The sequence below is a fragment of the Natator depressus genome, chromosome 3, assembly GCF_965152275.1.
Source record: "Natator depressus isolate rNatDep1 chromosome 3, rNatDep2.hap1, whole genome shotgun sequence".
NCBI lineage: Eukaryota > Metazoa > Chordata > Testudines > Cheloniidae > Natator > Natator depressus.
The window spans coordinates 189612241-189634325 of NC_134236.1; the positions used below are offsets into that span (position 1 = coordinate 189612241).

The window sequence follows — 22085 nt, forward strand, 5'->3', positions numbered from 1 at the left end:
TGCAGCCTCTGCTCGTGGCCACTGGCATGAGGCTTAGGATAAAAAACAGGCAGGAAACATTGGGCACTTTCTGTTGCTCCAGGTGGCGAACAGATTGACCTGGGGAAACCCGCACCTTTGGAAGATGGAGTGTATGACATGCGGCCGGATGGACCACTCCTGATTGTGGAAGGACCTGCTGAGGTGGTCTGCCAAAGCACTCTGAACTCCTGGTAGAGAGGATGCTTCCAGGTGAATGGAATGGGCTATGTAGAACTCCCACAGCCGGAGGGCTTACTGACACAGGGGAGAGGAACAGGCTCCACCCTGCTTGTTGATGTAAAACATGGCAGTGGTGTTGTCCATCATAACTGCCATGCACTGGCCTTGTAGTCGGGCCTGAAAGGTTTGGCATGCTAGCCGCACTGCCCTCAGCTCCTTGATATTGATACGGAGAGACAGCTCATCCTGCGACCATTGGCCCTGTGTTTGGAGGTCTCCTAAATGTGCGCCCCATCCCAGAGCTGACGCATCCGTTACCAGGGACAAGGAGGGTTGGAGGTTGTTGAAGGGGACTCCTTCACACACTGTCGGAGGGTCGAGTCACCATTGGAGGGACTTGAGTACTTGCTCCAGCACCGTGACCAGAGTTCAGGCTGTCACACCCCGGGAGATAAGTCGAAGCGAGCCACGCCTGGAGTGGCCTGAGCCTCAGTGTGGAATCCCAGATAACGTAAGTGCAGGCTGCCATGTGGCCAAGGAGACTCAGGCATCCTGTAGTGGTCGGGTACTGCCTGAGGCCTTGAATGATCATAGAATATCAGGGTTGGAAGGGACCTCAGGAGGTCATCTAGTCCAACCCCCTGCTCAAAGCAGGACCGATCCCCAAATAAATCATCCCAGCCAGAGCTTTGTCAAGCCTGACCTTAAAAACTTCTAAGGAAGGAGATTCCACCACCTCCCTAGGTAACGCATTCCAGTGTTTCACCACCCTCCTAGTGAAAAAGTTTTTCCTAATATCCAACCTAAACCTCCCCCACTGCAATTTGAGACCATTACTCCTTGTTCTGTCATCTGCTACCACTGAGAACAGTCTAGAGCCATCCTCTTTGGAACCCCCTTTCAGGTAGTTGAAAGCAGCTATCAAATCCCCCCTCATTCCTCTTTTCCGTAGACTAAACAATCCCAGTTCCCTCAGCCTCTCCTCGTAAGTCATGTGTTCCAGTCCCCTAATCATTTTTGTTGCCCTCCGCTGGACATTTTCCAATTTTTCCACATCCTACTTGTAGTGTGGGGCCCAAAACTGGTCACAGTACTCCAGATGAGGCCTCACCAATGTCGAATAGAGGGGAACGATCACGTCCCTCGATCTGCTGGCAATGCCCCTACTTATACAGCCCGAAATGCCATTGGCCTTCTTGGCAACAAGGGCACACTGTTGACTCATATCCAGCTTCTCGTCCACTGTAACCCCTAGGTCCTTTTCTGCAGAACTGCTGCCAAGCCACTCGGTCCCTAGTCTGTAGCAGTGCATGGGATTCTTCCGTCCTAAGTGGAGGACTCTGCACTTGTCCTTGTTGAACCTCATCAGATTTCTTTTGGCCCAATCCTCCAATTTGTCTAGGTCCCTCTGTATCCTATCCCTACCCTTCAGCGTATCTACCTCTCCTCCCAGTTTAGTCTCATCTGCAAACTTGCTGAGGGTGCAATCCATGCCATCCTCCAGATCATTTATGAAGATATTGAACAAAACCGGCCCCAGGACCGACCCTTGGGGCACTCCACTTGATACCGGCTGCCAACTAGACATGGAGCCATTGATCACTACCCGTTGAGCCCGACAATCTAGCCAGCTTTCTATCCACCTTATAGTCCATTCATCCAGCCCATACTTCTTTAACTTGCTGGCAAGAATACTGTGGGAGACAGTGTCAAAAGCTTTGCTAAAGTCAAGGAACAACACATCAACTGCTTTCCCTTCATCCACAGAACTAGTTATCTCATCATAGAAGGCAATTAGATTAGTCAGGCATGACTTGCCCTTGGTGAATCCATGCTGACTGTTCCTGATCACTTTCCTCTCCTCTAAGTGCTTCAGAATTGATTCCTTGAGGACTTGCTCCATGATTTTTCCAGGGACTGAGGTGAGGCTGACTGGCCTGTAGTTCCCAGGATCCTCCTTCTTCCCTTTTTTAAAGATGGGCACTACATTAGCCTTTTTCCAGTCATCCGGGACTTCCCCCGATCGCCATGAGTTTTCAGAGATAATGGCCAATGGCTCTGCAATCACATCCGCCAACTCCTTTAGCACTCTCGGATGCAACGCATCCGGCCCCATGGACTTGTGCATGTCCAGCTTTTCTAAATAGTCCTGAACCACTTCTTTCTCCACAGAGGGCTGGTCACCTCCTCCCCATGCTGTGCTGTGTCTGGGGTGCATGGCATCCCCTCCTCTTCCACTTAGGGAGTCCAAAGGTACTGGACTCAACCGTCCCCTTTGCGGAGCAGAAGTCGACGGTGCTGGTTCCAAAGGTCACGGCACTGGGTGCTCCTCCCTGGGACGCACCCCAGTGGCCGACTCCAAGGGAGTGGGTCTTGAAGGCAGAGATCCACTCCTACCCTGCTTCTGGTGCTACTCCTGCAACGCAAAGGAATGGGATCAGTGCCGGACGGTGCCTGTCGGCTTTGGCAGCAGTGCCGCAGGTCCCTATGTCCCGAGACCTTCCATGGTGCCACATCTACCACAGATGCCAGAACGCTCTGCACCGATGACCTTGGTGCTGTGTCTTGCTGCGCCAAGGTGAATTGCAGACTGAGAGCTGCCTCTATAAGGAGATGCTTTAAACGGCAGTGCTGCTCCATTTTTATTCTAGGGCAAAACCCTTTACAAATCCTGCACCTATCGGCCTGGTGCGTCTCCCCCAGACACTTTAGACAAGCGTCGTCAGGGTTGCCCGTTGGCATGGGCTTATTGCAGGATTTGAACCCTTGGAACCAAGGCATGCCCCGTGTCCCCAAGGGGAGATAGGCAGTCGGGGTGGAGAGGAAACCGCCACACCCAATGTCTAAAACTACTAACACTAACTAACTACAAATAAAACTAACGCGAACTGAAAGCTAGGAGAATGAGAGGAGAACTTGCTAAGCAAGTCGCCATAGTTCCAATGACCGTCACTGGTGGTAAGAAGGAACTGAGGAGGCACTGGGTCGGCGGGGTCATATATTGAGCACCATGGAGGCGCCACTCCAGGGGGCTCCGCAGCCGACCCGATGGGTGCTGCTAAAGGAAAAACTTTCTGATGACTGTGCACACGGCACGCACACACCTATTTGGAATTGCTATGAGCAATCACTTGAAGAAGAAACAAATTTTCGAAGGCATATATAGCTCAATCAATAAATCAGGTCTGCAGTTTTGCATTCCAAAGTTTTCACATATAATTTCTGCATCCAAATTTTTGGATTTAAATGCTCAAGCACTGGCATGCACAGATAGTTAGAAATCTAAGTATCTGAGACTCATGCATGCAAACACCATTTAATGAAAAAACACACATGAAAAATACATATGCAAAAATATTAGCAAGAAAGATGGTCGGTGCAATTTTAGAGACTTCTTTTAAAACTGGCTCTTAATGCTAAAGAATTATTAATTATAAAATGTGGGCTCATACACTACATAAATATTTGTAAGGGAAACTTATAATATTACATCATTTTGGGGACAGGCACCACCACATAATTCAAACCCACTGAGGATAATTTTAAATTACGTAAGTACAGTTTTTAAAATTTGCTTACACAGTAAGTTAGTGGGTAAACACATTGTACAAGGCATCATTTTGAAAGCACTTAAAATTACGTTTTCTTTACAAGCTACAAATATGTAATGCCAGTGACAGGAAAATAGGTTTCCCTATGTCCATACCTTGCTGGCTTCCATCATCGTAGGCAAGAGGCACATATTGAGTTCAGGACGAGGAGGACGGATATTACTTTTCCCTCCTATTAATTTCAGATTTTCACGACAGGGGAAATAAGGTCCAAGAGACACTGTAGTGTAAATTAGAACAAAATAATAATGAATTTAAAAGGTCAACACTAGCCACCCCCAATGCACACAAAAATCAATTGTACTGAAATTCAACTGTAAAATACAACAATTAGAAATACATACTTGGAATATTACTGTGGTGGTATGTACAATGGTTATGCTGCAGAAATGGAACCAAAGTGTGCAGGAAATCATGAGGGCTTAAAAGCACAAGCTCCTTGAGGACATCTACAAATGAGAAGTTGGTTTTGCTATTACACAAAGTTATTTCTTAAGGGTAAACATGACTTATAGCTCATGCATCTGCAAACCTGATCTATTTGGATTACTTTTGCTAGTGCACATTGTGGAGGCAGGCTTTAAGTGAACAAAATTTAACGTGAAAACACCTGAATTAATCAAGGTTCCTTCACCTCTACCACGAGAAGAAAACCTAATCAGTGTTATATCAACTTTCCCTTATCAACCAATAAGAGGGGTGTCAAATTGTAGGAAGTAGAAGCTCAAGAAAATTACCCTCTTTGCTTCTTCTTTACCATATCAGGTCTGACGCCTGGAAAATGGCAACCAGCAGCAGCCAGGACGACAATGACAAGGGCACTCAAAGTAACAGGAAAAGGCATACAAATTACATTAAAAATAGGTTTAATTTGGACAGTGGGTTAGGCCTTCACAAACAAGAAAAAAAATGCAGATTCTACTCCTTAAAAAAATCAGATAAAGCCTTTCAGAAGAAGTCTGCTAATGCAAGAAGAAAAGACTTTCTTGGTATGACGTCCATTCCTACAAGTTAAACACCCCACCAGGAACCAAGAAGCAAGAAACATCATAGCCTGGTACTTTTAAAAGCTATTTAACATGTCTTTTTACTTTTATTGTTGCATTTTTTAGTAAATGGGGTATAGAAATGGACACGGAGTTCTTACTCAGAGTAACGAGGTTTCTGTGCTTCACAATAAATGAGTTTTCCCACTAACTTTAAATATTAATTTAGTTACCCTGTGGATGCTAAATTAAAGATCTGGGACTTGATTCTGATTTTACTAACACTGTAGAAAATCTATTGATTTCAACAGAGTTATTCCTGATTCACACTAGTATAAGCGAGAATAGAATCAGGCACCTGGCTTTTAAACAAGCTAGATGAATAATATAAAATGATGCCTAACAAATCCTAAATATTAATTTTATTCTTGATATACAAGGATTAGTAAGATTATTGGGAAAACAAACAATTCTATTAATGTCAAAAAATTAACAAATCCAATGTGCAGAACACTCATAAATATTCATAATATAGAACTGTTTCTGAATTTTAATTTTAATTTAGTTATCTGGCAAGAATCTTTCCTGACTGCAGTAGCATTAATACAACTTACCAATGCAAGCATTTCTAAGTTCTGAAGGACTGTAAGAATTTAGCAGAGTTAAGAGTTTATGGGCAAATTCAATTCGCTCCTGCCACTGGATTAGCGCTTGCTTCACATCTGCAAATACAAAAACATACTAAGTTATCTATCAGGAGGTAGCCGCATTAGTCCGTATCCACAAAAACAACAAGGAATCCGGTGGCACCCCAAAGACTAACAGATTTATTTGGGAATAAGCTTTCGTGGGTAAAAAACCACTTCTTCAGATACATGGAGTGAAAATTACAGATGCAGGCATTATATCATAATATAGATACTAAGTTATCTGTCACCCAAATTCTTGATAACTTTTAATTCCTGAAGAAAGAAAGAGAATGGTAACATGGAGCAACTAAAACAATCATATCAATTTTATAAACATGATCTTAATCAAATTAGAAACCTAAGACTTGTCACTGGTCTACTGCTGTCAAAACTATACTATTTATTTTTAGATACATTTTAACACTTTAATAATTTCATTAATTTAGTCACTGTTACTGTCTCGAAAAAGATGATTCCCAAAGGCTACATAGCCACGAGACAAACTATGAAAGAATTTCTGTCAATGAAACTTAATTAGTTCAAAAAAACTAAAGCCTTTAATCTCTATAAAAGAAAATCATTACCAAACCTTTTCTCTGAAGATATGGACGTGTCGATTTAAGGACTGAAAGGAATATTGACAAAAGTTCCACCAAGTCTCCAGTCACGTGACAAGCTGTGGCCTCATGATACATCATGTGCAAGGTGTTAAAGGACTACAAAAAAGAAAGTAAAATTAAAGTAAAAGTTTATACTAACAAATTAAAATTTATTATGATTTCTAATTTAATCCTACAGATACTATTTTTACATTTATTTTAGTACCACAGAAAGATGTATCAAATGTTTTATCATAGATGCTGACAGATATAAAGTTATTCAAAGAAGAATTCAGTATATACAGTAGGTTGTTCAAATAATGAACAGTTAGTTAACTTTGAACAAAGAAAGTAATTTTAAGTAGTGCTCTAATATCATTGCCCTAGTACAGAGTTTGGTATTATGGAGAGACAGTAGTCTGTCCACGATTTAGACTGCGATTTGCTTTTGGTTATAAGACTGATTTTTATCCCATTCTAAATTTCGCCAATACTAGAGCAATCAGAAATTTCTCACTGTGTGCCCGTGGAAAATGAGTTTAAAAATGCTACTGAAAAACAGAGCAAACTCTGCACGTACATGCAAACAGTCTGATTCAGGAAACAAAAAGCTTTGCAAACACATCCAGCTTACTTTATAAAATCTGTAAAACGAAGAGATTTGCTTCAAGGTGAATGCAATCTGTGCATGCATAGCCTATGCGGTTTGTAAGATGCATAAGCTAAACACTTCTGGCTCAAGGCAATTACTTAAGGCTGCGTAAGTAGCAGGTGGAGACATTAAAGTCTAAAACCCAAAGAGCCAAGTATAGCCCAAAACACATAAAATTTTACAAATCTTTAATCCCAATCAATTTGTCTAGTTACAAAGTTCTATTAAGGAGGCGTGGGAAAGGGACATTTGTTTCAGAAAACAATGGTTACAGAATAATCATATATTCTAGTTAAGTTTATGTGCATTGCTTACAGACATACAATATAAAATTCTATGTCAGCTGAATTATTACTACTGCTTTAACAAAAGCATCTTCTGGGGATTTTTGACTTAGAGAAATTGTAGTGGTGTAGGATACTCATATTGCTGGCAATACACAATATTGCAAGGATTTTGGCAGAAAAGGTATTTGAGAAGATGTTTACACTGCTTGAATGCCAATTATGTTTCAAACATCGAACAGATAAGGAAATACTATTTATAATATTAATCTCCCTCAAAATATAATGCAATACCTTAATTATGATCTATATTTATACCAGGAGAAAGATTCAGGATACACTGTCAACTCTCTGCAGTGAGGAAATCTATTCTGCTGACGTGGAAGATTCTTAATGCTGTTTATTTAACATATAAAAACACCTTCAGCAGACAGTGACAGCATATGGTCTATAATATAGTACAACAGTTACAAGTTTAAGAGCAGCTCAGACAAAACATTGCTTATACCACACTGTGGCCTTATCCAGCTTCCAGTGCCTTTAATGGAGTTGTATTGGGTCCAGTGTTAGCCTTTCTGCATGAAGCACCCTTCAACTAGAAGGTGAACTTAGCTGTTAAGCAACAAATCTAGTTACGCTTTATTTCTAGACATATCTTTGTAATGTCCTGTGCCAAAACCTCCCCCATAAAAACAAGTTTGACATAGAAATAGACAGAGAGAGAGTTTGGTTCATAAATTTGTTAGCTCAAATTTCTTACACCTAAACATTTCTAAGAGATAAAAGGCAAGCAGCAAAAATGTCAGCGCAAATATAGCTTAGTAGGTTTACTTTTATATCAGTTTTAAAAATTTACATGGGTTTTATAGTATTGCAGAGTTTTGATTTTATGATTTCTTTTCTTTAAAAAAAGAAAAGATTTGTTTAGGTCTTTATATAGCTTTTGTTATTAACATTGTCATCACTGGGAAATTCAAACTTCTGAGATCAATTAGCTAATGATGAACACTTTAAGATGGCTTTATAAGTATCCTAGGATTTAATCACTCCTCTTCCCTTTTTTAGGTAATTTTAAAATGGCTGATACTGTATTTAAAAAAATACTTAAAGCAAGCATATTTAGCAATAAGGAAGTGATGAGACCCCCCTATCCTCTCAGATGATGAGACAATGGGAAAGGAAGATGCTCATTTGAACTAAGTGACAATGAAATATTTACCTCAGTCATCAGGATTAAGCCTCTATTAAACACAACAAGAAGTCTGTCTTCATCGGATTCCAATAATATTCTGAAGGCACTAGAAAAGAAAGAAACACTTAAAAAAACATGCTTAAGATACCAGTTTTTCATAATTCTCAAAGTCTTAAAATTATTAAATTTAGCATTAGTGAAATTGTATTTTGAGGTATAAGCACAGATCAGGAGAAAATGAAATGAATACAATTATCACCTTCAGTCCTTTCACTTTATTAGTTTAGAAGTGTTCCTAGTTGTGCCAAACATACTTATAAAACTAACTGCTTTGATGGACATAGTACCAACTTCCATCTTTTTAATACAAGAATATCTCTTCAAAAAGTATTTTATGAAGATTCTCTCCAAAGTTGTTTTAACAAGTAATGGCTTGAAAATATTAAAAAACTAAAGAGAACAATCCATTCAAAGATGAAGGTTTAAGCTTTTTAAAAAAATGCATTTTAAGTGCAGGGTAAGGTGCAATTAAGCACATATTTGAGAATGCAAATGAGTAGAAATATTTCTGAAAGAGCCATTTAAGCATATAACTAGAAATAAAGGATTTTGCCTGGCCAGTTGAGCATTTAACTGAGCACTCAAATTAAGGGTGCAACTGTACACTAAAAACAGTACTGAGTTTTAAAATAATTTAGGGAATAGTTCTTGTTCTCATCATATATTGAACACCCCCTCTTCTTCTTATTTACATACATGTTCCTTCCTATGTAAGCTTATGCATACAGCTTCTAAGTGCTACCATTTCTTTCACTTAAACAATGGTTTCCAGGGTATTTTCCATGGAAAATAAAGCATTACACCAGAGTATTTACAAAAAATAATAATTACACACTAATATTTCTACTAAGTTTGAGCATCCAATTATGCAGAGTATCTGCTTCCATGCTAAAACAGATGACTACAAATATGCCCTCAGGGGAGTAAAGGAGATTTTCTCTTCTCACAAGAACATTCCAGCCTATCTGTTACTGGGTTTACACTCCCAGTGATGTGACCTATGTGACGCAGCCATTTTATGGTCATATCCATAAATAAAATGGAAAAAAATCAGGAGTTTCACATATTCAACACAGAACTAAAATTAGAAAAAGATGCACCTAAAAACTTTAAACTCTTTGTAGATTTGATGTATAAAATAATCTCAGATAATGCAGAAACTCTGCCCACAAAGCCACCATTTCTACCTTACTCGTGCCTCACAATTTTGCAAGGGTGGATAAATTGTCACATTGTACATGCTCACCAAGCTATGCAAAATAGGGTGGGTAAAGATACAGAATGAAGTTTCAGCTTTACTACGGAATTTCTAGGCTTTATGTCAAAGAAAATGTTTTAATGATACCACTTTGTTATGGCTTTCTAACATTTCGTTTTGAATAACAATAATAATATATGTTTATTTTTTTAAATTACTGATATTTATTATATTTATTTAGTTCCTTGCATGGTGGGAACTTATAAATTAAATTATTATTTTCATGCACAATAGGTTTTTATGTATAAAGAGACAATTTCTGTATTTCAGAGACAAACTACAACTTTACTGTTTTGTATGTGACTTTTATAAAGACAGTATCATAGATTTTTTCAAAAAGGGTATATAATAAACTAAACTATAATGAAGAATAATTTATGATATTTCAAATTCTAAAAAGTGCTTTTTTTTTTTTTTTTTTTTTTAAACTGAAAAGGATTAAGCTGCCTCACTAACATTTCAGTATTGTAATACCTTATTAAAGTAGTCCAACAAGACCGTCCATCTAAGCAGCGCAGATAGCAGCTTATGGTTGTTTTCTTAAATTGCTTTATGTCTTCTATCTCCTCTTCTCTCATATCTGGCCTCTGAGCTACAAACAGCTGCATGAGGTTAAACAGCTCTTCTACTGCCTAAAACAAACAAAATAAACATTAGGTTAAGGTAATCTTTCTTAATAAGTTATGTTTTATATTCTCCTCTTCATGACTGTCCATTATTTCTATTAAGCAATACATTGAAGTGATATATATGTGTGAATCTAGAAGACATTTTTATGTATTTTAGAGAAGGGGAAAAATCAGAAAAATACACAGCATTGATATTCTTTAAATTATTACCTTATTAAAAAAATAGAGTACTTAAACATAAATGAAAAAAGAAAAGGAGCACTTGTGGCACCTTAGAGACTAACCAATTTATTTGAGCACAAGCTTTCGTGAGCTACAGCGCACTTCATCGGATGCATACTGTGGAAAGTGATCTTTTTATACACACAAAGCATGAAAAAATACCTCCTCCCACCCCACTCTCCTGCTGGTAATAGCTTATCTAAAGTGACCACTCTCCTTACAATGTGTATGATAATCAAGGTGGGCCATTTCCAGCACAAATACAGGGTTTAACAAGAACGTCTGAGGAGGGGGCGGCGGGGTAGGAAAAAACAAGGGGAAATAGGTTACCTTGCATAATGACTTAGCCACTCCCAGTCTCTATTCAAGCCTAAGTTAAATTGTATCCAATTTGCAAATGAATTCCAATTCAGCAGTCTCTCGCTGGAGTCTGGATTTGAAGTTTTTTTGTTGTAATATCGTAACTTTCATGTCTGTAATCGCGTGACCAGAGAGATTGAAGTGTTCTCTGACTGGTTTATGAATGTTATAATTCTTGACATCTGATTTGTGTCCATTTACTCTTTTACGTAGAGACTGTCCCGTTTGACCAATGTACATGGCAGAGGGGCACTGCTGGCACATGATGGCATATATCACATTGGTGGATGTGCAGGTGAACGAGCCTCTGATAGTGTGGCTGATGTTATTAGGCCCTGTGATGGTGTCCCCTGAATAGATATGTGGGCACAGTTGGCAATGGGCTTTGTTGCAAGGATAGGTTCCTGGGTTAGTGGTTCTGTTGTGTGGTATGTGGTTGCTGGTGAGTATTTGCTTCAGGTTGGGGGGCTGTCTGTAGGCAAGGACTGGCCTGTCTCCCAAGATTTGTGAGAGTGTTGGGTCATCCTTTAGGATAGGTTGAAGATACTTAATAATGCGTTGGAGGGGTTTTAGTTGGGGGCTGAAGGTGACAGCTAGTGGCATTCTGTTATTTTCTTTGTTAGGCCTGTCCTGTAGTAGGTGACTTCTGAGAACTCTTCTGGCTCTATCAATCTGTTTCTTCACTTCCGCAGGTGGGTACTGTAGTTGTAAGAATGCTTGATAGAGATCTTGTAGGTGTTTCTGTCTGTCTGAGGGACATATGCACTGCCAAGCTGCCATATGTCCTAGCAATTGAAGACAACTTCTTGCTAATCTCTGGGGGCTTACTGGGACCTTGGAAAAGGTCGGTTTGTTAGACTCATAAACCTGTTGATGGGACAGTAAGCTTTGGCTGCCACTGCATCCAGAGACATCCCTATGAAGTCCATCTGCTGTACTGGGATCAAAGTGGACTTTTCAATGTTGAGTTGAAGTTGTACCACTGCAGAACAGGAACATTGCTGTTGTACTGCAGAGAACTTTGTTGTGCGACCAGCCCTTGAGCAGACAATTGTCGAGGCACGGGAAGACAATTATTCCAAGTCAATGTAGGTGAGTGGCTACTACTATACTCCTATGACCTTTAAGAAAACTCTCGGGACAAAGGAGAGGCTGAAGGGAAGCACTGATACTGGAAATGGTCCTGGCTGACTGTAAAATGAAGGTATCTCTTGCAAGACCAGTGAAATGCAATGCAAAGATATGCATCCTGCAGGTTGAGGGCTGCAAACTAACCCCTAGAATCTAACGCTGGAATTATAGCTGCAAGAGTCACCATCCTGAATTTCTGTGATCTCACAAAGGTGCTTAGGAGTCTGAAATCTAATATGGTCTCCATCCCTGATTCTTTTTGGGGACCAGAAAATACTTGGAATAGAATCCCTTCCTCCTGTGCTGGATTGGGACCACTTATATGGCCCCTATGCATAGAAGGGAAATGAATTCCTGTCTCATTAAATGATTGTGAGACGTGCCCCTGAAAAGGAGCAGGGGAATGTAGATGAAACGAATGGAGTAATCCGATGTTGTGGCTTTCAAAACACATCTGTTGGATATAATCTGCTGCCACAGAGTTCAGAAATAAGAGAAATGGTCTCCAGAGGAAGGGATGTTGGAGGAATGGTGCAGCTGAATAGTCCTCAGGTGGGGACATTCCAGACTCTTGACCAAACCATCAAAATTGATGCTTGCATAAAGTGTACATCTGGGTGACAGAATCAGTCGTGGTAGGTGGTCATTTCTTTTGGTATCTTGGCCTTTTCTTAGGTGGCTCAAAAGGCGAATGGTATGCGAAGAACTAAGCCAGATGAGCTCTCAGTGCCGTTTTTGTTCTGCTAAATTTTCTTTTGTTTGCAGGTACATATATGCAGAGGGACCTAAGAGTGGCCATGGAATCTTTCAAGGTATGGAGAGATTCTTTGGTGGTCTCAAAGAGGAGTGTAAGTCCAGCAAAAGGAAGGTCTTCAACAGTATTTTGGACTTCCCTAGGAAACCCAGACAGCTGTAGCCAAGATGCTCTAGAAATTATGACTGTAGTGGAGACGGAATGGGCCGCAGCATCAGCTGTGTCTATGGAGTCCTGCAATGGGGTTCTTGCTAGGAGCTGACTTTGGCTATGATAGCCTTGAGCTGGCCACAATGTTCTGCAGGGAGATATTCAACAAAATTATTGAACTTTTAATGGCGTGGTTATATTTTTCCATATGGGTTTGGTAATTTGCAATCTGAAACTGCAGGGTCATTGAAGAATAGCTCTTAAGACCAAATAGGTCAAGTTGCTTTTGGTTTTTATCATAGGGCATATACTTTGTGTGATTTGTCTGCCATGCTTGCTGACAGCCTCCACAACTAAAGAATTTGGTGCAAGGTGGGAAAACAAAAATTCTGATTTTTCCATTGGGATGTAATTCATTTAAGACCCTGTTTGTACATGTGTGGTGTGGTGGCATGAGTTTGCCAGATGGTCTTTGCAGGATCCAGTAAGACTTCATTCACTGGTAGAACCAGGCGACTAATGGCTGTTGTATGCAAAATGTCCAGTTTGTTGTGTCTCCTGGCTCTCATCTAACAGAATTTGTAATGAGTCAGCAATGCATTTAACAGGTTTCTGAAACTGTTTAAAATGGTCAGCAAGAGAAGGAAGGGGCATTATCTCCTCACCTTGTGACGATGATGAAATATTAAGTCTTCAGTGTCACTTCCTTGTCCACTCTAGCCTCTTGCTCCTTGAAAGACTTCTGAGGTTGGGGCTGTTGAGGAAGGACTGATGGAGCAAGACAATATCTCTTTCAATGATCTCCTGGAGAGGATTTAGGTCTTGAGAACAGCTGGTGATAGGCAGCTCATGAATCCCAGTATGGCCAATGAGGTGGACCATAAGGCAAAAGAGGGGGCACCTGATGTTGGCCATGCCAGTGAGAAGGGACAGAAAACTGTTTTTTGCTTGGAATTTCCCTCTCAGTGAAAGTGGTCGGGAAAATGTCCCTTTGACGATGGACAGGAGATCCCTGTACTGAAATCTGGGAGTCAGAGGAATCACCCTCAACATAGTCCAAGGGCAGGGCAGACAGTGAAGGTGAAGATGGCTGTCTGTCCTGTGCGGTAGATACTAGAGAACTAGAAGGTACTGGGTAAAGATAAGGGACCAGATGACCCAGATATCTTGGTACTGATAGTTGTCAGTACCCATTAACAGTGGAGACTTTGTCTGAAAACAAACAACTCCCTGGAGTATCTAAATTCCTGTAGCACTGGATGCATGGGAGAAGAGGTATTATGAGGCTCCATCATGGCCAGTGTTGGTACCAAGAGGAGACTGCTTCAGCGGTCCCATTTTAGAAAACGGTGTCGATGCCGATTGTTTCGGCAGTACATGTTAAATAGATGACGACGGTACTGAGGATGTTGGTGATTCTTTGGTGTCAGTAACAGAACCAGTACCGCAGAAGTTTGTAGGTAGTGCTTATCTCCAAGAGGCAGAGTGCTTGGAGTTTCTGATAAAGCTATCATGCTTAGACAGTACCTGAGTTGGTTTTGGTAACAATGTATGTCTGGCACTGTGTTTTTTCAAAGCACTGAAAGTCTTCAAAGAGCTCCCAGTACTGGAGCAGCCTGGAGCCTCAACAGTATTCCCCCAGGGATCTGAGGTCTCCCAAGTAGTCAGTCTCTGAGATGAACAGCTTCCCTTAGATGAAGGGTCTCTGTTAGGAGATCTAGCTCCTCTACTTCAGAGCCTCAGCAGTACTCTCCATATTATTCTCCTGCGAAGATCCTGGTGACTGGGATCTGGAGGTTGACGGAGCACTAAGTGTACTCAGAGGCTAACGTACAGGGAGGGTTCTGAGCCTGGATCTGAAGCCGGTTGCAGGGCTTGCTCCACCATAATATTTCTACTTTTTGTGATCTACTTTTAAAAGAAATGCAGATCTTGCAAGTGCAAGGTATGTGGTGTCTCAGTCATTAACTAGGGTGAGTTTCTGGCAGGAGAGGCAGCATTTGAATCCCAGGGATCTTGGCATACCTTGCTGACAACAACCCCCAAGACTGCCCATCAGGTGGGAGGGGAAGGGGTATTAACAAAAAAGGGACCCCTTAAATCCAAAGAGGTATAAAACTAAGTGAACTAAACTAATGTCAAACTAACACTAAAAATGTAAGGTTAAGCTAATAAGCTAAACTTGAAGCAGGCATGCTAGATGCTCCATCTCAGATTGTAGGGCTATTGAGAAGGAACTAAGGGAAGTTCTCCTGCACGGTGCTCTATATCTTCAGTATGGGGTATGAGGATGTCAAGAGTGCATATGCAGGCCAAACGGGCACTGCTATCAAAAACCTCCAAAGATGCATGGGGTGCATGTGTACTTAAATGGAGCATGGTCAGGGACACTACTGAAGAACCACCTGTGGTTACTCTCATCTTTAGCATGCTTTTAGGACATCTACTGATCCCACAGTGCTCCATCTCATGGTGGGAATGAAAATTTCTTAGATAGCATCACTGTAACAGAGATAAGGGCGGCTGAATTTTATTCCATCTTAGGAAATAAAATGTGGTCTTTGGGCACCTGCTTGTTAACACAGCCCTCAGCTAGCCAGAGCTTTAGAACTCCTGAATAAGATGGACCAGGATAAACTATTCATTTCAACCAGACACCTTCCATATGACTGATATCACTCCCAGATGATCACACAGTTTCATCCCCATTTACAGTACAGTTCTACTCTGAAAAGTGACCGTGTGCCAGATAAACCAGTGCCAAACAAACTAAGTTGCTCAGAAAAATCATTTTTAAATCATTATATACATTAACCTGAAAGAAGACATGCTAATTATTTTACAAGGGAAAATAAGTTGCGGACAACATTCTTTCTTAAGGAGAGATATTATAATGGTCAATGTACCAACAATTTCTAAGAGGTACATAGACCTTACAATAACAGAACAAATAACTACCCACTGTTTGCACAGGACACCATGGGCCAAATGCAGGCTCTGCTCCAGCAGCTCAAACCAGTAAGAAACCTAGTTTAAGAGATTTCTTTAGTATAGCTAACTTTACACCATACCACTTCCTGGCCTCACCAAAAAAGTTGCTCTTAACTGTTTCTCATGATCAGACTAGTGTACAGAAGTTCCAGGATCAGTGAAAACCATAAAGGTTGCTTAGAGACACCTTTTCATTCCCAAGCTGCTTTGCTGCAGAAGAACTGGTGCTCAGGTGCTGGCCCTATAAGCTTTATGGTTATTCATATCAGGAACGCAAGACTCAATAATATTTTTGCTTTTAGGTATGTAAAGTTGAGCTTTTGTCTAGTTCAAAGTATTTTTTATAAAAAAATATAGTCAAGCAATACAAATGAGGAGGCATTTAGAACAAGTGTCAGAATATCTATTCAGAATAAATGTACTTACTCCTGGGTATTGACTGGCATGTGGTGTGAGATTCTTAAAGGCCCACTGGATATTCTGATGAGAAGCCAGCTGTCTTGTGAATGCAGGTGACTGTTCGCAGCATAACCGCAGAATGCCATAATAGGCAGGCAGCATCCCACGGTTAAAGAGCACCACATCCTGATCATCATGGTCTGCTAGGATGTAATTGAAGGCAATGTTCTTTGTCACCACAGGATTCTGTACAATAAGGCGTACATTTTCTGGGCAGTCAACACATACATTATACCAAAAAGAGAGCAAAGCCTGTTTATTGTGGTTGGTGGCTATAGCTGGCTCAGAAAGTTTAGGCTGGAAAAGGTTCCACAAGTCCATGAAATAAGTGGAAAACATAAGTTTCTCAGTTTTTGAGATTAAACAGTAAGTCATGAAACTGAAGTAGGGCACCAGTTTAGTAGTGCCATGAACAGCAGCATCAACATACAGCTTTGCTCTTGAAAGCAGGCCAAGAAGCACATTGTAGACTTGATGAAGAACTACTGTAGTATCTGGACTGAGAGGAAGGTCACGTGTAGGGATATGCAAGGATCGAGTTGATCGGAACATCTGACGGAATGAATTGCTTGGAATAAGCGACACCAAAAGGTAGGCTGCAGCTTCAAAATAAAATAAAAAACAAATCTGTCAAATCTTTGAACAGGACATGCAGATTAATATTTATATGAGTACTTTCCATTTATAGCACTTTTCACTAGTGGATCTAAAAGCACTTTACAAAGTTGGGTAAGTACTATTACCATCAAACTGGAAATGGAAAAACTGAGATACAGTAAACCTGAGATGTGTCCAAGGCCATACAGTGAGTCAAGAGCACAGTCGAGAACAGACCTCAGAACTTTTTATTCTAATTTCCTGTTCATTGCCCTGCCCTAACTACTAGAACACAATGCATCCAATTGCAGCCTGTTGCTGAGATGAAAATGATTATTTTATTCTTTTATTACTAAAATATTTATCAGTTAATCAGATCTCACTAGATCTTCAGTGTTCCCTATAAATGGGAGCTGCAACGCTGTGCCTCCAGTTTATACACATTGTCTCCCAACCCAAAGCCACAGGAAATCTGTTAAAACAGAATGAAGTCTACTACTATTATTACCACCATTCCTGTGGATGTGAGGTTTCTAGGAATAGCAAGGACAGAGGCAACCATGGCAGCATGGCTCCTACCACAACACCAGGGACCCAGAGAATTTGGAGCTAGTGCAGCGGTGCAGGCTTCTCTGGGATCTGCAAGTTGAAGGGCTCAACCAATTACTAATTTTGGAGGGTCGGGGGAGTGGGGGGGAGAATGTAAAAGGGATAGCAAATACCACTCCTACCTAAAATGCAACTATTTGGTTAAAATTCTAAGGATAACCTCCTGGACTACCCCTTCTCCTGAAGCCATGTGATATTTGGATCATATTAATTTAACTATGTCAGACACAGAAAATGTAAATATATCATCATTCAGGTTAATAAATCAAATTATGTTTTTCATCGAATAAAGATAACATTTATTGATGAAAGAACAAGAGTACTTGTGGCACCTTAGAGATTAACAAATTTATTAGAGCATAAGCTTTCATGGGCTACAGCCCACTTCATCGGATGCATAGAATGGAACGTATAGTAAGAAGATACATATATACATACAGATAATTTGGAAGCTGCCATACAAACTGTGAGAGGCTAATTGTATGTGTATATATATATATATATCTAATAAGCCTCTCATAGTTTGTATGGCAGCTTCCAACTTTTCTGTATGTGTGTGTGTGTATATATATATACACACACACATATACACACACACACACACACACACACATATATCTTCTTACTATATGTTCCATTCTATGCGTCCGATGAAGTGGGCTGTAGCCCACAAAAGCTTATGCGCTAATAAATTTGTTCGTCTCTAAGGTGCCACAAGTACTCCTTTTCTTTTTGCGGATACAGACTAACACGGCTGCTACTCTGAAACCTACTGTTTACTGATGAGATACAGTAGGTATCAACCAAATTAAAGCTAGCTTTACTGAAGGTAATTATTTCAAGGTGAGTAATCTGTGGATAACAAATAGGCACAATAGCAAGAAAATTCCATTTTCACTTGTAGTAAGAAAACATTATATATAATAACTAGGGCCCTACCAAATTCATGGTCCATTTTGGTCAATTTCATGATCACAAGATTTTAAAAGATCATAAATTTCATGATTTCAGCTATTTAAATCTGAAATTCCACAGTGTTGTAATTGTAGGGCTCCTGACCCAAAAAAAGGAGTTGTGAGGGGGTTGCAAGGTTATTGTAGGGGAGTTGCGGTACTGCTACCCTTACTTCTGCATTGTGGATGGTAGCAGCACTGCCTTCAAAGCTGAGCTGCTGAAGAGTGGTGGCTCTTGGAGAGGAGCCCAGCTCTGATGGCAGAGCCGCCACCAGCAGCAGCGCAGAAGTAAAAATGGCCTGGTATGGTATTGCCACCCTTACTTCTGTGCTCCTGCCTGCAGAGCTGGGCCCTCAGTCAGCAGCTACCTCTGTCCAGCCACCCAGCTCTGAAGGTAGCAGTGCAGAAATAAGGGTGGCATGGTTTGGCCAACAGCCACTGCTCTTCGGCTGTCCAGCTCTGAAGTCAGTGCAGAAGTAAGGGTGGCAATACCATGACCCCCCTAAAATAACCTTGTGACCCCCCCTCTGCAACTCCCTTTTGAGGCAGGAATCCCAATTTGAGAAATGGTGGTCTCCCCCATGAAATCTGTGTAGTATAGGGTAAAAGCACACAAAAGACGAGATTTCATGGCCCATGACACGTTTTTCATGGCCGTGAATTTGGTAGGGCCCTAATAATAATTTATAATCCGAAGAGCCAATTTCTTTAACTTATATAAAACTTACAAGTTCTGACTCTAGGATAATTGTGTGCCAAAAGAAAACGTTCAACCCAGTTCTCCATATTTTGCAGCACCCAACTGTGGGCTAGTTTATTTCGAGGTGTCTGCACTGCCAGCCAATCCAGGCACTGAGATGGATTGTATTCAATCACCTAGAAAAAAAGAGGAAAACAGCAGCAAATAAAATACAGTATATTTTATAGTATTCATTATATCAAAAACAACTAAGAATTAGTAAGATAAGGGGTCAATTAAATCACAGTCAATGGGTTTTGCGTTCCTAAGTCACTTACGCACTTTTGAAAATTCCTTCCACCATTATTAGATCCAGCAAATAAACTCTATTTACATCTTACAGTATTGTTTAAAAATGTTTACAAATTTAGGGGGATACTTTCAAGGCTGATACTTAACCAACCTTGAGAGTAATCCCATTTATAAAAATATTTTCTTTTTGTACTTTTTGCAAGATGACGCATACCTCTCATCTTTTAGAGTGGGACACCTCCCAGTGTGACGGCTGCCATGATGGCCAATACCAGGAATTGAACTGATTACCTCTAGAGCTGAAGGCACGAGTCTTTACAGTTTATGTTGAAGAGAAAGGCTTTCAATCCCTGTACCCTCTTCCCCGCCCCTTCAACTCCTTAAAATACACTTCTCCCACAAGGCCTATTATCTTGAAGTGACAGGGTGACAGAGAGTCTCCTTGTTTGTTTATAAACTGCCCAGCACATTTTGGGCATTATAAAAACAGATGAATTATTTCAATGTTATGGGCTATCAGCTTATCACTGTTTCTTTGAATGAGAAGCGATGACTAAATTATAACTTCAAACTGACACAGTGGAATAGGAAGGATAACAATGAACACTCCCTTTAAAACAAACTCAGTATTTTAGCAAAAAAAAGTGATCAAGGGCAAAAAGAATCCAATATGATTTGTTCTACATACTGTACCTCCCATATCCTCTGCAGGATGTAAGAAGCAAAGGGTGGCATTCCTGGAGGACCTCCAGCAAACTCCATTAGCATGGTCAGCAATTTGAAAAAAGGATTGGCTGCCTGCAATGCAAAAAGATACATATATACATTTTGATCACTTTTAGTCAAGTGATACACTTCTCTAAATAGTTCTTATGTTAAACCAAATACTTGCATAAAAAATCTTTGAAAACAGACCAGATATCAGAACACTTTTAATAATCTTTGACCTATGTCTAGCTGTAACCTCTGAAACATTCATGCATATAGTCGGACTAAGGCTTATATCCTTTGTATGCTGCAGAAATGAAATACAACAAGTAATGATAATACTAGTATAATCAATAGGTAGACTGCAGGCCAAATCCAGACCACCAAATGCTTTTAAAAAGATTTTGGGGTCTGTTCATTTACTTATTATCATTATTGTTATTATTTTTTAATTATTTTCTCTGGAGTCTGGACCTTGACTATACACCTTAGCCAAGAAATTTGGACTTTGACAAAAAATAACTGACTACCCCTGCACTAGGGATCTCAGTACTGGAGCAGTATTCGCCAGGAGTGGATAACATGATCACACACACTTGACTGCTTGGACATTTCTCTTAATAGAGGGCTGTGGTACACTTGCACAGTGTTGGAGGACAGACAACTATAGCACATTATTATATAGATGGTATCACTCTCACTGTAAAATTATCATCTTAATTTATTTGCATGAAGGGTAACATTTTCAAATATGTCTGTCTCAGGACCTGAAACCTTGAACTTTTACCCAAAACCAACCAATCATTTGGTCATTCAGGGTTCAAATTGATTACTAGCTTAGGGTTACCTTTGAAACTACCCAGCCATTTGTAACCTATCATATTGGCTCTAATTTTAAATATGTTTTTAAAGTTTGCTAAAACTAAACTAAACATGGTTGGATTTTTTATATACTTTACTCTTCAGCAAGAACAAAATACTACCAGGGTGAAGGGAAAAAAACATTAAAATTTAGTAAATGTCAGACCATATGTAGGGAAATGGATTTGTCACCATCTGATATTTCCTCTTCTAACACACAAAGCAAAGTTGTCATGAGATTGTTTTAAGCATGTGCTTCTTTTGCAAGCATGATCAGGTCTCCTCCCTTTGCCATGCCCCTATTTTTCCCTTTACTTGTTTCTGACATTAGCAAATGAAGATGGCCTTATCTGGGCATACGCTTCCCATTTTGCATATCTTTATCATGTGGAATGCACACAGAGCTCTCAAATATGCTTGTTTTTTAGAGCAGAGATTTATTCCACCTAACATTCGTGTGCCTCTAACTGCAGAACTTTGCCGAAAGACTTGCACAATCACAGGATAATCTGTTCTCTCCACTTATCTTAGTCCACAGACATTTCTATTTATCAGATCATTTCTCTTACTCTCTACGTGAAGAATCTAGAAAAGTGCTATTTGGTTTTGAGCAAAGTGATTATCTGGAATTGGGTAATCTATTTTAGAAAAGCTGGTATAAAATGCAGTAAGATTTTATTTCCTCTCATGTAAGTTTTAATGGATCATTTGGCTATCAAAAGATTAATTTAGTCATTTAAAACAGAAAAAAATTAAGACAAATCATTTACTAGATAGGCAGTTTCTTTACATACCTCAGGAGTCAACTTTGCTATAGATGTGAAAAGCATGGACACAATCTTAAAAACAAAACACAAACAAAACTCATTTTTAGATTTATGTTTGTTCAGTTGTAACACTAAATCACGCCAGTACACTGTTCAGTTAAACCCTCTCAACAAATAAGCAGCAGCGGCTGGTACTTACGTGTTCAGCAAGTCGATTATTGTACCGACACAGGCTGAAAATGAGATTGCAGGTTTGCCTGATATTGATGCCATCACGAATATGTTGAAACAAGAAAGGAAAACCCTGTAAAAGGACCAAGGTATTATTAATATCTGACAACTTTTAATGATTTTTTTTCCCAAGGTAGTTG

The 22085-nt window shown here is 40.1% G+C and overlaps 1 protein-coding gene across 2 annotated transcripts in view; it reads right to left on the bottom strand.

Annotated features, from left to right (window-relative positions):
- Positions 1–22085, bottom strand: part of USP34 (ubiquitin specific peptidase 34) — a 275304-nt gene that overhangs the window by 15838 nt on the left and 237381 nt on the right. For both annotated transcript variants that reach the window (XM_074949535.1, XM_074949534.1), the window contains exons 64-74: positions 21914–22018; positions 21742–21786; positions 20072–20176; positions 19116–19263; positions 16196–16830; positions 10007–10164; positions 8242–8320; positions 6077–6203; positions 5413–5520; positions 4157–4261; positions 3908–4032 (exon numbers count right to left, since the gene is read on the bottom strand). In XM_074949535.1, the coding sequence (XP_074805636.1) occupies positions 3908–4032; positions 4157–4261; positions 5413–5520; positions 6077–6203; positions 8242–8320; positions 10007–10164; positions 16196–16830; positions 19116–19263; positions 20072–20176; positions 21742–21786; positions 21914–22018 (1740 nt within the window). The remainder of the gene's footprint in view (positions 1–3907; positions 4033–4156; positions 4262–5412; positions 5521–6076; positions 6204–8241; positions 8321–10006; positions 10165–16195; positions 16831–19115; positions 19264–20071; positions 20177–21741; positions 21787–21913; positions 22019–22085) is intronic.